The sequence below is a fragment of the Pan paniscus genome, chromosome 10 (assembly GCF_029289425.2).
Source record: "Pan paniscus chromosome 10, NHGRI_mPanPan1-v2.0_pri, whole genome shotgun sequence".
Taxonomy (NCBI): domain Eukaryota; kingdom Metazoa; phylum Chordata; class Mammalia; order Primates; family Hominidae; genus Pan; species Pan paniscus.
Window position 1 is genome coordinate 27,676,598 of NC_073259.2, and position 16,977 is coordinate 27,693,574.

At 39.0% G+C, this 16,977-nt stretch overlaps 1 protein-coding gene across 13 annotated transcripts in view; it reads left to right on the forward strand.

Moving 5' to 3' along the window:
* Window positions 1-16,977, forward strand: part of GRIP1 (glutamate receptor interacting protein 1) — a 726,419-nt gene that overhangs the window by 390,537 nt on the left and 318,905 nt on the right. For 2 of the 13 annotated variants that reach the window (XM_057299397.2, XM_057299398.2), the window contains exon 1: window positions 4,849-6,202. The exons of 9 other annotated variants lie outside the window; for them this stretch is intronic. In XM_057299397.2, the coding sequence (XP_057155380.1) occupies window positions 6,148-6,202 (55 nt within the window). In that variant the 5' untranslated portion in view covers window positions 4,849-6,147. Of the gene's footprint in view, window positions 1-4,848; window positions 6,203-16,977 lie in introns of those variants that run through there. 2 more of the 13 variants (XM_057299400.2, XM_057299401.2) reach the window with 1 other exon arrangement.

The window sequence follows — 16,977 nt, forward strand, 5'->3', positions numbered from 1 at the left end:
GTTTTAAAGGTGAGCTTGAGAAAGAGGGTGATGATGCTGTGAGCTCATGGAAGAGGAAGGTGCATCCTACTGGGGAGGAAATGGAGCTTGATTCAGTTCAAATCTAGTTGGAGATGGTCATGAAGGCTGCCCACAGATGTTGGACTCAAGGATGAGAGAAGGTAGTTTTGTTTCGTTTCGTTTCGTTTTGTTCCATTTCATTTCATTTCATTTCGACAGAGTCTTGCTCTGTCATCCAGGCTAGAGTGCACTGGTGGGATCTCTGCTCACTGCAACCTCCGCCTCTTGGGTTCAAGTGATTCTCCTGCCTCAGCCTCCTGAGTAGCTGGGATTACAGGTGTGCACCACCACGCCTGGCTAATTTTTGTGTTTTTAGTAGACACAGGGTTTCACCATGTTGGCCAGACTGGTCTTGAACTCCTGACCTCAAGTGATCTGCCCACCTCGGCCTCCCAAAGTGCTGGCATTACAGGTATGAGCCACCGTCCCCCGCCAGGGGAAGGGAGTTTTAAATGAGGGAGCAAATTTGGGCCGACAGTTGAGATTTGAGAGTCAAGGCAAAGAAGTCATTGCTGGAGCCCTAGGAGAGGATAAAATGCTGAAGAAGGTGACCAACATGCTGTGACAGAGCTTGGGGGAATTCCGACATTTATGGGCAGAGAAAGAAGAGGCATGAGAGCAGGAAGAGGTTGCAGGAGTCAAAGAAGGGAAATTACTTCGTGCCATTGTAATCACAGGAAATGTTGTGGAAAAGGGTGCGTTTTACTTGTTAATCCCAATTCCACCTGCTTATGATTTCTCTGACCAAACCAATCCATACTAATCACATGGAGCTAATTTAAGGAAGAGTCTGGGTTCTGTAAGCAAGTGTCAAATTGTACAATTGTATTTCCTACCAAATACAAAGTGGCTAATAAAAGCTGTTACTGCTCTCTGTTCTAGGCACGTTACACAGATAAACTCAGTTTACCATTCAAACAAGCCTAGAAATGATTTTTACCGTTTTGCAAATGAAGAACAGAAAGGTTAAGAAACTTGGCCAAGGTCACACAGCCATTTAGTGGCAAAAGCAAGAGTCAAAGTCAGGCAATTTGATTCCAAGCTGTGCTTTTGGCCATTACACCATTCTCTCCTACATAATACCTCCATAAACAGTTGGACATACCTAGGCTCTTAGGAGGATGATTTCTGGTAGATTTTTCCTCTTGTACAAGCATTTCTCAATTTCTACATATTCTATCTTTAACATTTTCCACCAGATGCTTTTAGCTGATGAATTTCTAAGGTTGTTACCTTCACAGGAGCTTTCCTGGCCTCTTCATGTTCAGTGGAGGCAACCTTCTTTCCTTGGCACTGTTACGGGCATCAGAGCCCTGCCTAGATAAGCAAATGACGCATGAAGTGTGCATTATACCCACCCTTTTATATCACAACACACCAGAGGCCCTGAGCTACTAAGTGCTTTTTAATCACCCCAGATTTGCAAGAGTATGTCCTAATGACACTTCCTAAAGGGCATCATTACTTCTATAAAAATGTTTTCTCATAAAATATTTGCTTTAAAAAATGCCTGATAAATTCTGTCTTGGGCAATTACACCAACTTTTCACACCCTTAGAACCTGTGTCAGCAAATTGGGTCTTGCTTTTTTAATAGTCCTTCATGACAGCTCATTACTGGCAAGTTCTGTTCAGTGTACATCTCCCTTGTCTGACCCTAATGTTTGGTCTCATGTTGATACACTAGTTGAACTAAGTGGCAGACAGTGGTCACAAGAATTATAACATGTTTGAGCTCATGGTTGCTTTTGGCATCTTTGAAAAGGGAAGTAAAAATGGCCGATTATAATAAGCTAAGAATGAGTCAGTGACGTTGTCTGTAAGGAGATGAAAAAGTGGGTGAGAGTCACATTTTAAGACCTCCGAGAACACTGAGTTTTAAAATACCCGGAAGATTTGGGAAATACACAACATTTAATAACTGTGTATGGGTTGCAGGGTAGGGGGTGTGGGGATCAGTATATTCGATACTAGCCAAGTCAGGATGTTCCATGCTGTTTAAATAGTGAGCTAAGCATGTTAAGCATTTTTAAGCAACAGCATGCAAAGGAAAAGAAATGTAATAGTTAAATGAATAAGCAAATAAATGGGATCTATCAGGTGTATTTTGTAACAGAAAGATTTATGAAGTTGAAGAAAGTGCAAATTATTTTAGCACTTTAATCAAATTGATTCTAATGATATAAAATAGTTGAGTATTTGTGGGATTAACCTCATTGTTTTGGTTTTTTGCAAAATGAATTTCCAGGTTTAGGTATATGGCAGAACATTTTTGGTTTATGATGATTCTTTCTTGTTAAGAATCAGAAGAACCTCCAAACAGTGCTATTTATTTTTGGGATGGAGATGTTATATAAAAGAATGAATACAATGGCGGAGAATCAAGGAAATGAGAAAATTAGAATAAGATTATGGGGCTATGTGTGCCACCTGCTGATGAAGCTGTGGAATGCTTTGGTTTTGAGACTATATTGGAATCTTTGAGCCAATCTTAAGGTTTTGTTTGTCCATACACCACAACCCACCCCCCTCTTATGATAAAATTAGTACCATATTGTCAATGTAGGTGATATTCCAAATATTTCAAAACCAGCATGACACAGGCCAGTCAGGATGGGCTAACCATGCAGTGAGAAGGGATTCCTGTAAACACTTGATACGTAATGGTCTTTCACCAGACGGTACTTGCCTTAACTGTCACCTGTTTCTGGTTCCTTCTGGTCAGGGTGGTCCTAGAACCATGAGCTGTGCTTCAGAGGGGATAGGTGATAGGCACTAGTTTTTCCCTCTGTCAAAAGATAACTGCACTTAAAGGTACTTTGTTAATTGAATTTGTCCCCCTGTAAACTAGATCACATTTTGTATTGGTGGCAAGGAAGCAGTGAAAAACAAGAGGAGAAAGAATGATTAGCCAGGGATGAGAAGCTATGGTTCTTTCCTGTTCTTTACCACTTACTAGCTGAATGACTTTGATGAAAAACACCTTCTCTGAAACCAGTTTTCCTTTTCTGCATCAAAAACCTATAACAGAGTCGCTCCATGATACATTATGTGTGAAAGTGCCTTCTAATTCATTAAATTCTATGTAAACATGGTACACTTGTATTACACCTTAGCAAAACTAATGTTTTAAAGAAACGCTGAAATAAGAATTATCATCTTAAGGGACTAGTCTGCCCTGAATCCAGTAAACCCATGTTTTCATGTATTGAGGTGTTTGTGTTTTTAAGAGGGGTAAACCTCTTGAACTAGCTCACTCACTCTTCTTCAGATCACATTGGGGCTTAATCAAATCTGTATTTTGTACAATTTTACCTGCCTTCTTTTTCCATAACCCCTACTTGGTGACCCTCACAGAGCATGTTGTAAAGTTTGAACTGTCTAGACAGCTGAGCCACCATAATTAACATGTTCATGACAGGTCCCAAAGACACATGCTTACATTGATCTGGTAGCCAAGAAATGTAGGTCACTCTGCCTTGTAGTAGCTCATGTTAGGAGCCTGTGGTCCACATTCCACCAGTTGCCTTGGCCATTTGAGACCTTCATCCTACAGATCGATACATTTTGAGATAGAAAGCTTGCATTGTTGGAAGGCATTTTACCAGTGCTAGAGTTCAGGATGGGAGGCTAAGCTTGCATTAGGCAAAGGGAGGACAAAGGGTTTAGGGCAAGAAGGTTGACCTGGGAGTGGCTCCCCAGGAAATCTCCAAGCATTAGTGAGGCCAGAAATGGAAGGAGATGGGAATACCTGGTGAATTCGTTCATTTTCTGGAAAAGAGTTACTCCAGGAGGCTCCATTTCTGTAAGATTCCTGGGGCTGCACCTGGGCAGACTAATAGGATAGATATGGATTGGCAGCCACAGTATTCAAAGAGAGAAAAAACAATCCCCTAGTTTGGGCTCTCAGAAACCTTTCAAAGAGCTCCATGATGGGTTATTTCCCCTGCCAAAGAAATAGGACATTTTAGTAGTTCTGAAGACCTTTCTTGGGACCAGAGGATAGAGCTTTTAAAACAAAACAAAAAAAATAAGCATGTTAGGAAAAGGGGAAAATATTCGATCATTTTAGTCATAAGGAAAAAGCAAATTGGATTTGAGTCTGCAAAATAGCAGAAGGCAAGAGATTCCTGTATGGTTTTGAGTTGTATTTGAATAGACTGGGCTGGGGTGGTGGTGTTCCACAGGCAAGATTCTACTAATAGTAATTGACAGCTGCGTATTCTGAGTGCCTGGATTTTAGGAAATATGTTAGATTTGGAGAAGAATCTTGGAAAGAGCTAACTGTAAGTATTTATCTCACTTCAGCTAGTAAGTCAGTTCTCTAGTACTAAGGTATATTTCTATTTAAAGCAAAAAAATATCAAGGAGGCTAAACTATTTCTAGGGATAACCTAATAGAGATGAACATAATATGGGTTGAAATTCAAAGAAAGATTTATGCTAATCAGAACAATTATAAAAATTTGATTTTGCACTGCAGTCCATTTAATATAGTATTTTCTATTGATTAGTGGTTGCTTTAGCTAGACCATCCTTGGTAAAAGAATTCTGTTCTTTTCAAAAACCTTTAAAGTAGATGCTTATGATATTCCGATGTTTTTCACACACAAATTATTTTTCTATTGGACTCAAAATACAAAGCATGTGCATTTCAATAGCAGTGGATTGAAATTGTTTGAGTTCATATTGAATTTATGAATGAAGAAAAGAAAGTTTTACCACTAAATTTGGAATATTGGAAGTTATTTTAAAAACCAGCTTGAAAGGTTTTTCACAGCCTGAAGAGTAGAGAATAAAACTGTATGAATAATTCATAAAGTCCTAGAAATATTAATCAAGTAGTTTAGACAGTGATATATCTTTTCATTTTGACTAATTGATTTTTTTTTTTTCTTAAACTTCCTGGCCAACTGTCTAATTTTTTGTCCTGAATGTTTATGTTAACTCCTGTGGGAGAATTCTGGATTTTGATTAAAATTCCCTACCAAATGTTAGTTCGTATTGACTATATGGCGAGCAGGCTGCTGCTGGCAGATGAGGAGGTGTGCTCCGCCTTCTTGTCACTTTGTGAATGGATTGTGAAGGGCTTGTTAATTTGCTCTTCACTCCATTGGAGCAGATACTCACAAATATCTGCTATGTCGCAAGACCGTTTTATTTGCATAATGAGAAGAATGGTTTGGGGGATGGTTGTTTGGGAAATAGCATAATAAAGTATATTAAAAATAGAAATACTTGGCCTTGTTTGCCTTTATTTCTGGTATCTTTAGAAACAGTCTTGACTGTGTTGCTTTCCAGCCAAGTCCTTTTTTGGAAGGGTGATTAAAGGGGCTGGGACTCCATCTGCCTGATTGTCTGCCTAGCCCTAACCCTTTCTTGTATTCCCTCTATAAACAGACACTGCCTTAACTCTCATAGGTTCAGGAAGTACCAAAGAGGTCTCTGTCCTAGAGCTGCTTCCCCGCTATAGGCAGAACTATGATTCTTTCCTCAATCCCCAATATAAACGGCCCTCCCTCTTTTTCTTTCCTTTTTATTTTTTTTTGGTTGTTGTTTAAAGAACATAGTACATGACCCATGCATTTCTTCCTAAAGTAAGAGTGTAAGCATTTCACTTGCATTTCCCATTAAATGAGACATATAAAGGACACTGACTTGATGCTGAGAAGGAAAGGGGCTGATGATGGCTGAACTGACTGGATACATCGCCTTTTGCCTTAAACAGAATGCACTGTTCAGTGCTTAGCGTTAGATTTATGGAATGGCTCCTCACCCAGCGTCATCCCTGCTTTGTACAATTTGGTGCTTTGTTGCTATCGAAACGGCATTACTTTCTAAGCCATTGTGATTGTGAAGGGGGAGGAGGCTGTGGCAGGCAGGGGTGGTAGTAGTAGTGAATGACACAGATTTGCCAGATGACATGTAGCGGACCTCTGCATCAGCCAAGAGGAATTAAGCTTTGTCACTCCCCACTGGGACTACCTTTCTCCTGGTATGTGCGCAAGGAATTCATATGCTGCTGCTGCTGCAGCCACCAGAGCAGAGAGCCTTGAGTACACTTTGCCACAGAAAGCAGTGAGCAAGAATGATAGCTGTCTCTTTTAAATGCCGTTGTCAAATTCTGAGGCGACTTACTAAAGGTATCGTGCTTTCCTTGTTATTCCCTCAGCGAGTCTGTTGCAGTATCCTATAAACACAGTTTAATGGTTTTTACTTTCAAATATGACTGCCTTTGCAATTTATTGTCAGGCAACAAAGAACTCAGTGAAATATGTATAGATACATATGTACAGGTAGACTCGGCTTTGCTTTCTGTCCTTACATCTCGGTTGTGTTCGTGCTGAAATTATGAAAGCAGCTTGTGTGATTTTTTTTTTAATGACTTCATTCTTTGCTGAAAAGAGAATGTGTTTGGGTCCGGTGCTGAAGTTATTGTGGGAAACCGTCATTTTGCATGCTGATTAACTGGCCAAGAGGAGTCAAGTGTGTGTTACTGTCCTTTCTATGATACATATACTAAACGCAGCTGGCAGATTCAGGACTTGCACAGCTGGTGGATCCACAGAATAATTGTTTGTTCTATGACTTTCCAACATCTTAAGAGCTTTTTCCCTGGACAGCTTTAATTTCTTTATGTGTTAGAATTGCATGTTCAGAAAAGTATGTAATTCCAAATGCTTTGGTCCTATGTAATACTAGAAGTTTATTTGAAAGTAAAAATCATTGCTCGGAATCTTATCATCAAGAATTACCAGCTTCAGATTGTCACTCTTAGAACTCTAAAATAGTAATTAAATTTCTCTGTAATATTTAAGGTATTATTTTATTTGAAGCTATTCTGGATGTGCCATCTCATTTACTTTGTGAGCATGCTATTGCAAAGTTAGTAAATGAATGCCTTAAAAATCCTGCCTTGTGTCCATATAGATATGTGAGCTCTCTTGCCTTATTTCCTTTAGATAGAACCTTCCTTAGAGAAAATTTATTATTTAAAAAAAAACTTCATTCTGAGTAAAAGTATTTAGTTGCAAATGCCTTTCTTTTTTAGCCTGTAATAGAGTACTGTTGAGTAATTAATGGATATAATTATGTTCTAGAAGCTCTGAACCTATAAATATGTTAATGGATGCTATTTCTGTCAGTTTAGCTTGACATATCAGAATTCTTTGATCACCAGCAGTGCAGCTAAAAATGCAATTAATATTTTATTTGGCAGAAGAATGAGCACAAAGCAAATCATGAGAAATAGATCTTGAGTCAATAACAGGAAAGAGAATAAATACTATAGACCAACTTACCGAATGCATTTGCAAGTTGTTTGGATAGCAGAGTGAGTCCTTTAAAAGGTACTTTGGGGGAAATGTAGGGAAGATTATACATTTTAAATCAGGCTATTAGCAGGAGGCTGTAAATTCTGTTATGACTTTATCCTGTACAATTGGTACAGAGGTACAATTTCTGTTTATAAATCATGACTAAGAGACTATCCTTTCTGCTACGGTTTGGCTAAGACTTTTAAAGGCAGGCCCTTATTCTGAAAAGTTCTTTTCTGACCTGATTTTGGCATTTACTTATCTTGATGTTGAGAAGTTGATGGTCTTCTTACATCATAAACATGAAACAATCAGTATTTTCTATTCATCTGTATCAGTTCTTTTATAAGTCCCACATACAAGGAAGAGAGTGAACCCAAGCAATTTATAGTTCTTACAAATATTTTTAACTTTCTCAGTTTTCTGAATTTTATGGAAGCATTGATCTCCTGCATTGAAAGGAGATTTAAGTGTTTACTAAGATAGTTGCTAAAAATCTAGATAATTGAGGAAAGTATTGATAACTGCTTTGGAGTTGCTACCTCACACTTTTTTCCAAAATCTTTATATCTGCTCTATTTGGTATTTAACTTAAGACTGTCAGTTGGTGATTAAAATAAAATCTCTATGCAGAATCAATTTGCCATAATTGGGTTCTTCTTTGTGTTTAACTGGCTGTCCAAATACTTACAAGAATGCACCTGAGTAACACGGTACCTTGCCTTGCCATCTGCTTCAGTCTTGTCCAACAACGTTCAAGTTCCACCCATGCTTCTTGTTCCAAAGTGGATTCATTGAGTTCTAGCACCCCACCCATACTTGTGGTGCTGTTTTCTTAAGCTGTAATGATAAAACCAGGAAACATATGTAATTACAATATTAAAATGACCTTTCTTTTAGGGTCACGAGTATATTTGGGGACAGGGGTGGATATACACTTGAAGTTTCTTTCTTGTCCCATTCTCCCTACTCACACAACTCCCACACCCTCACCCTCAACTCCCAAACATACATATTTCTTTATACCCATTGAGGGCTCCACCTAACACTCGCTCTTCCAGACATTTAGCACAAGGCCTTACACTTAGTAGGCACTTCAAAACTGTTTGTTAAAATGAATTGGATTTGTCTAGTTGAAAGTAGTAGGGCATTTAAATCTTCTGTGAGCTCTTAGGAAATGCTTCAAGAGCTTTATTAGGCCTCTTGTGGCTAAAACCTTACCCAGATCTTAGCAGGGGGAAGTTTGCTTCATGACTCCAAAACTACCTTGCTATTTGTGGTTGATATCACCCACAAGAAAAAGCAATATGGCAATTGCAATTTCTTCTTAATTTTCTTAAGGAGAAAATTATGGAATAAAAGGGAAACAATTTTCTACAAACACCCACATTCTTGATATTTTTACTTGATTCTTACATTCTTCATATATCTAATACATACTTAACAAATATCGATTAAGTACCTACTATGTGCCAGACACTGACATTTTTGCACTTAGAATTCTGGGCTGGGACAATTTATAGGTGTAAAAAGCATTTTTAAAATGAATATATTATTGAACAATAAATATTTTTTCTTTAGGTCAGATGTAATTTTAAAAGATGTATAAAACATGTATTTCTAGACAAGTCCTTGGATCACGCCACATAGACACTGATCCACAGTATTATAGTAGAATATATTTCAGGTAAACTTAGCACTTCTCTGACATGGGAATTGAGCCATTTTCTTATTAACGTTTCAAGCCACTGTTTCAATCATTTTGCCTTATCAGGTACCTACCAATGTAGAACAAGAGCAAGAAAATAACCTTTACCCAAAAGGCCCATGCCTGCCATTATGAGAGGAACTTTGGTTCATGAAAACACCAAGCACCGTCAAAAGCATTCCGTTTCCCATCTAATATTGAAATCTAAAGAAGCAATGCTGTTCTTTTCTTCCTCCAGAATGACAGTCTACCAATTACCCAACCTTAGAGCCAAATCCCAAAATAACATTTTCTGAGGTTTCCAGAGACATCTGACAAAAGGGTTTTCTGGAGTGGGTAAATCTAGGCTTCTTGGCACCTACCTTCACAGCTGTTTACCTGGGACAGCCCTGGTTTCTCAGCTAGGGGCTACCATACCTCAGGAGAAGGGAGTATGTTCTCAGAGAAGGGGAGATATTTTCATGGCTCCCACAGACTTTGTTCTTTTTCTCTTGTCATGATTGTGTGATTACTTTTCCTTGAGACAGGTTGGCCTCATATGCAGAGAATCACTTTCTCTGGTGATATGGGATGTGACTCTGCTGCTTGCTCAGGTGCTGCCATTTTGAGCTCCGAGATCTGAACTTTCGTGCTCCACTGGCAACGGCATTTTTCTTTCACAAGCTTCACTCTGCCTACCAATGCCAACATCAGCCAATTAATATTTACTGACATTCCACAGGGAGCACGGCTCTGGGCACCTTTCATTGTTTTGCTGCCACCCACCCTCTCTCTCTGTCTTTTCTTTACTGGCTCAAAGCTCATGTCGGAAACCTCTGCCTTCACTTTAGTATAGACTTCAACATTTTTCGTCATAGCTGGCCTAAGTGTCATTTTATTTTCTACTTATCTTCACTTTCTCTCTCTTCCCAAATACACATATGGCCTAAAATAGAATTAACTCTCCCTGTCCCTTTCCCACTAACAAACTATAAGCAGCCCCTTTGACCTTCATCCCAATGGGGTGTCTAAGTGAGACATCTGTGGCTGGCAGGGAACTGCTCCCTGCTGTGCATTCTACTTTCTTTCTCTCTCCCTCTCTTCTTCCTGATTTCTCCTCCCAACCTCAGTATCTTTTCTCCTTTTCTGCTGTCTGGGCATGTATGGGTATTGCTCTCTCCCCTGGCACTGAGCAAGATTAAAAGGCTGGGTTGTGATCACACTCACTCTCATTTTTTCAGTCATTGTTCCTTACACTTACCCCAATCATGGAATCATTATGCTTGAAAGGGAAGGTCAGACATTCGTCTAGGACTTGTTTCCAGAGAGAACTGAAACTCAACTGTCTCAGACAACCAGCAATCTTATTCTCAATTCTCTCTGACAAGAACAATCTTACAGTTTGTCTGATAAACTTTTAATGGATTACTCAGGTGACGTCTAAATCCCTTTAAACTCTGACACTCATCCTGTGTTTAAAAGTTCTTCTATTTAGAAACTCATTTCCTAAGTGTAATCTTAATTAAAGAAACACATTTAAATGTTTTGTCTTAATGGAAGAGGAAAAATATTTCCCATCTTTTCTCATCTGCAAAATCTTTTAATCCAAGGAATTCTGAATCCATCACAGAGTTCAGTATCAGTGTTCCAAACATGATGGCTCCTTTGCTGATGGCCTTGGATTTTCTGTTCTGGTCACTTTGCTCTTTCCCATCTGTCTGTGTCTAGCCTTGTGGCTCCTTCAGCAGTCTTCTCTAATGATTCCTCATCCACTCTGTGATATGATTCAGAATTGATAATCATCTGGGTTGAGAATGCTCTCTCTCTCTGTGCTGGACCTCATTTCTCCTGTCTCCCCATCCTCATCCATTCTGCTAACCCTCCGCTGGCCTTCTCTGTCAGATCCTGCCATCTGGAACAACTTAATTGTATCCTCTACCTCGTTAACTTTCCACCCCTTTCCAAATCTCACCTGCAACCATGTCCTTTCTGCTTTGCCTCCACCCCTTCATTTCATACCATCAAAGCTAGTGCATTTAACGTATTTATCTTTCTAGCCTATCAACTTTTTAAAATAATATGCACTTAATAGATATTTCACAAAGTAAGTCTGTCTTGTTTTATTGGAGTTTCATCTATTGCTAGGGCATGGGGCATATTTCTCTTGCAAATAGAGAGACCCCACTTGAACAGGAGAATGCTGCAGCTGGGTCCCAGGCAGGTCTTGTTCTCGCGCAAGTGCTGCTCGTGGTCCAGATTGTGATGGATTTCTTGCTGTGCTTCTAGCCCATGCTTTGAGGGGGTTTACATTGAACAGTGGCTTGGACCGCTTTACTCTCCACTGGACTGAAGCTTTTCGTTTATATAACTAGTTAGAATTATCATAATGGCGCATTTATTTCTCCCGTCTTCCAAATGGGAATTGGATGCTAGAAATACTTTACCTCCTTCCAGGAGGTACCCATCCTCCAGAGGAAATTTTGGCTATGCCTTGTATGACCCCATATAAACAAGAAGGAGTCTACACCCTTCTTATATGATTGTAGCAGGTTAGGAAGAAATATCTGGTTCATTACTGGGAAAAGGAGGGCCAATGTAGGATAGGCATTCTAATCGATTAACTTATGTACTTTTGAGAAATGTTTAGGAGGAAGAATGGAAATAAGGATAGCTAACATTTATTGAGCACTTACTTTCTGCCAGGTACTATTCTAAACATTTTACATGTACTAACTCATTTAAATCTTGCAATATTATCATCATTATCCCCACCATACAGATGAAAAAGAAGAGGTTCAGAGAAGTTAAGAATCATTCCTAAGATCACAAAGTTTGGAGGACAGGAGGAACCCCAGTGTTTCATTTTTGCCATTTTTTTTTCTCTTCTAGAAACGGATAGAAACCATAGACCTGCCTATCTAGAATAATAAAGAGAAATTGATCAAGACAACACCTCACTAATCTCTCAGCATTCCTTATGGTAGGGGAAATAGAATAGACTTAGAAATTAGAAGATATGTCAACCTTTCCTAGCTTTCCTATTTTTACTTGTGTGGCAAAAACAAACAAACAAAAAAACTGAATTTCCCCCACTAAATTTCAGTTTCTTAATCTGTAAATTAAAAATTGCTTGTGAAAACTGTTTTATACTCATGTTAGCTATAACAAAATGATTTAATTTTCTACTACAGTTGATTTATTTGAAATTCTCATCTTAGTAAATTTACTTTATTCTGGCGGAAAATATATAATTTGATAACTTCCCACTATTTGAGAGGAGGCAAAATACATAGTTTCTAGGGATAGGCAAGCTGTCAATGTTTGAATCTCATCTTTTTCTCTCTTTTAGTTTCTTACCACTATTTTGCCCATATACATGAGAATTATGTTAAATTTAAAATTAGTAACTGCTGCTTTATTAAATATACAGAAGAAAATATTATTTGCAGATTTTTAAAATAATTATTTAAGTTTCAGTATCGCATATATCCGAAAGAAAAATGCACCCAGATATTTATTACATGTAGCTCCTTAAAGGATGTTACTGCACCCTTCAAACCAAGGAAACTTTGAACTTGCCATTACAAAAAGCAATAAAAGCAGTGGTCTTGGATGTCTCAGTCAATGATGACTACCTAAATTCAGGCAAAGCTCGGGGTATTAGAAAGTGAGAAAGAGCCTCTTACTAATAATTCCAACTACATTATTAAATAGCTGAATATATGAAGAATACAATAAGTTACATTTGTACTAAGGAAATTTCTATTCATTTTCAAAGCAGATGAATTAGGAGAAAAGGTAAAACTAAATATCACTAAAGATATGTTGTCATCATAATAATGGAAACCAATGGAGGGAAACAAATTGATTTACAAATTATTATTATGCTTTTTAATAAGTTGAAATTATACTATATGTATAATACATGTTTTGTCTTACATCTTCTTCCTAATATTCTGCCCATTTGTGCACATTAGCACACACTTGTCATAGGAAACTGTTACTGTCTCTGTAGTATTTCCTTATGTGGATAATATATCTTTAGTTTGTTTCCCAGTTTTCAGTCTAGTACATGATACTGTATTGTCTTTAAAGAATTTATTTTGTGCTTTAAATTGTTGCCTTCACGTATCTTCACTTTCAAGTCTTCTGATACATATTGTCTGAGAAATGTATTTAGGATACACGTCCCACACATTTTCCCCAAGGCTTTCTTAAGCTAATAGAGGTGGCAGAGAGAAAAACAGTGGGAGAAATAGCATTTGGATACCATAATATCTAAAAACCAAAGCAAAGATGAGAGAAGGAGAGGCGAGAAGCAGCCTTTCTGTTTTGTAAGTGGGTCATTGCTGACCTTTGAGAGAACAGTTTTCACAGGGTATTGCTGTCCAAACCAGATTATAAGGATTCTCTGCATTAAAGGCAACAAGGGCAGACCACTCTTTTAAGAAGTCTGAAGGTGAAAGTTAGGCTGTAGATGGGCAGCAGCCTGTGGGGGTGGAGGGCGGAGTCAAGGGGGATAAGGAAGGCTATTATAGGATGGGAGAAATCTGAGCATTTTTTAAAAGGATAGAACCAGTAGGGAGGTAAATTTCAAGATGCAAACTAGAAGAGGGATGAGCTCTAGAACCAGGCAAAACAGTGTGAGTGTGAGACCACGAGACAGACGGCAGCCAGCTAGAGTGAGCAAGAGGGACACTCTTGTCACAGAGACAGGAAAGCTTAGGAAGAAAGACTTTGAGGTGGACATTAAGGAAATTAATCAAACTTGACTTTCTTAGTAAATCAGAAGATGAGTCTAAAATCTCCTATTTTTATGAGCACCCAATCCAGGGGTTTCTAAATTTTTCTCTCCATTGGAATTACTTTGTAACCTTAAGAAAATAATGTTGCCTGGATCCAACCCCAGAGATTGTGATTTAATTGCCTGGAAGTGTGGCCTGTTCTTTGGAATTTTAACACATTCCCCAGGTGACTTTACTGTGTTAGCTGAGTTTGGGAGCCATGGACCTAACGTATTGGCAGCTTCATAGAGATGCTACTAGATATGTTTCAGCCAGAGACAAGCCCAGGAATTTTACTCAGCTGCTAGAAGGGAGAAGCTGAGCAGATATAAGGGCTATGTAACTGCTATAGCCTTCCTGTGACTTTGAGGGCAGAGCCTGTCTGAAAATGGCAGTGGATCCAAAAGATAAAGAGACACCATATCTGAGTGTCATCACTTCAGCCCTTGCTCAAGAACTACCTTAAGGGAGCTCTGAGCTCTCCCTTAGACTTCTTCAGTTAAGTTAGCCATTAAATGTCTTTAACACCTAAGCCCATTAGAGCCAGGTCTTTCTGTTATTTGCAATCAAAAGAGGCCTGATACAGGTTATAACGCATTTGTGTGTATACATTTTGGTGAGAGTTTTGAAGACATAGTTTAAAAATGACAGTTGACTCAACCATTTGCTGAGTCCACTGCTGAGTTGCTCTCATTCCACAGAACTGTGTGAACACCTCTGCAAATCTGAGCCTGCAGTCCTGTATGAAGTTATGAGCGCCACTGCTAACGTAGGATTTCCAGTGGATCATTTTGTTAAGTCTTCAAGTCTGCCCTCCTTGGCAGTCCACATCAGCATAGACTGGAAGGAATGTTCCATGGGGATGGAAATGAATATTGTAATTTTCATGTGATTTTTTGTCCTTACTATTTAGGGACCTAAGGGCTAACTGATCTCTCCCTTTCTTCTCCCCTTATGCAGAAGGTTATTATATGGAGAAAATAGTTGAAAGGCAGGGTTATAAAGTTTTCTGCTTTGGTTGTATGCGGTGCAACGTTCTGAGCATCTCAGCTCTTCTCATTGCTCCCTCTTCTCTTCTGTTACTTTTCTTCTTCCAATGCTAATGGACATCGCTACTCATGCAGAGGAGTTCACCCTCATTTGTATGGTGCAGAAAGTCTATTGCCCTAGCCCACAATGAAAAGTAGACTTCATTGGTTAAAGTCATCTTCTATGGAGCCAATTGTTAAATGTTAAAGAATTTTTTGAACTAGCTTGTAAACACAATTATTTAAAATTATATAAATTGGCAATTAAATGATATTAAAAACAGAGGTAATGAATACTAACAATTCATCACTTTCTAATCATTACTATATTTTATGTTCTGTGCTCTTGAAGTCTACTGTATCTATGTGGGAGAGCTACTCTATAACGGTGTGCCACACATCTCTTAGCAACTCCACATTCAATGACATCAAGTTGGTAGACTGAAGTTGGCCATAGTGGGAGTATTTACACCAGAGAAATTGATGGATGCTATAAATCAAGGCATGCCCCGACAAAGCCACTTGTTAAACATTTACCAGCACAGCACTGAACAGGTACTTCTACTCTGTGTATTCATAAGCCTGTATAGATGGCTTTCATTATGCTTTCTAAATTTGATGATAATTCTTTGTTTATCTGTATACAACCATCAGACTATGAATTCCTTGAAAATTAGTATCCATGCTTTACTTACCATTATGTCACTGGCAAGTACAAAGTATTTGGTACAAAGAAAATGCCCAATAAGTATCTGTCGAATGGATAATGTTAATATTTATTTATTTATTTATTTATTGAGACAGAGTCTCACTCTGTCACCCAGGCTGCAGTGCAGTGGCGCGATCTCAGCTCACTGCAGCCTCCACCTCCTGGTTTCAAGTGATTCTCTTGCCTCAGCCTCCCGAGTAGCTGGGATTACAGGCACCCATCACCACACCTGGCTAATTTTTTGTATTTTGGCCAGGCTGGTCTCAAACTCCTGACCCCAAGTGATCTGCCCACCTTGGCCTCCCAAAGTGCTGGGATTACAGGTGTGAGCCACCATGCCTGGCCGAATGATGTTAATTTTTAAAGATCTCCTGGCTTAACCAATCCCACACATTTGTTTTGGGCTTGGAGTGTTTCAGATAATGCCTTTTCTTTTCATCAGAGTTCTTGATTTTTCACATCACATGGGGAAAGAAAGCTCCAGGAATATTTTGCTTATTTGTTTCTTTTGAGACAGGGTCTCTCTGTTGCCCAGCTGGAGTGCAGTGGTGCAATCTTGGCTTACTGCAGCCTCATCCTCCCAGGCCCGAGCAATCCTCCTGTCTCGGCAGCCTCCCCGCCACTCCCCCGACCCCCAAGTAGCTAGGACCCCACCATGCTGGTATTATTATTTTTTTTTTCTTTTTGGTACTGATGAGGTCTGCCTATGTCCCTATGTTTGCCCAGGCTGATCTTCAACTCCTGGGCTCAGGCTATCCTCTCATCTTGGCCTCCCAAGGTGCTGAGATTACAGACGTGAGCTATTCCTGCACTCAGCCTTTTCTGAGGATCTTTAGTATCCTCTAACATCTGCTGATTTCCCAATTTCCTTTTTAACTAGAGGGGTGTTCCATACCTTCCTCCTTCCCCTCCTCCTCCCAAAGCCTGCTCAAGGCTGTCTGGAGGAAAATACTGGCGGGACCAGAAACAGCACCAGGCAGCTGGAGGCTGAAGGACAAACTATTGTTAATTCTGCATGACAAAATTCCCAATTGAATTCAATCTGGGGAATATCTAGGACCCCACAGAGTTTCTGATTGAATTGAGTCTCTCCTAATCTATAAAGCTAGGTGACCTCATACAGATCAAAAATGAATTTTGTTTATTGCCTTTGTTTTTCTAAATGGTTTATTGATAAATTTGGTTTACAGGCTATGAAGACTCAGAAAGTATCAGAGTAAAGATAGTTTCCAAGAGTGATTAATTCCTTGTGATATTTTATATAGATGCTACTTGTTTATTTTAAATGTATGCCTTCCAAATGTTAAAATCTATATCAGGATTAGTGACTCAAGGCACACTGACCACAAACTTTTGCCTCAGCTACATCCTAAATATCAGCATAAGTAAAAAGG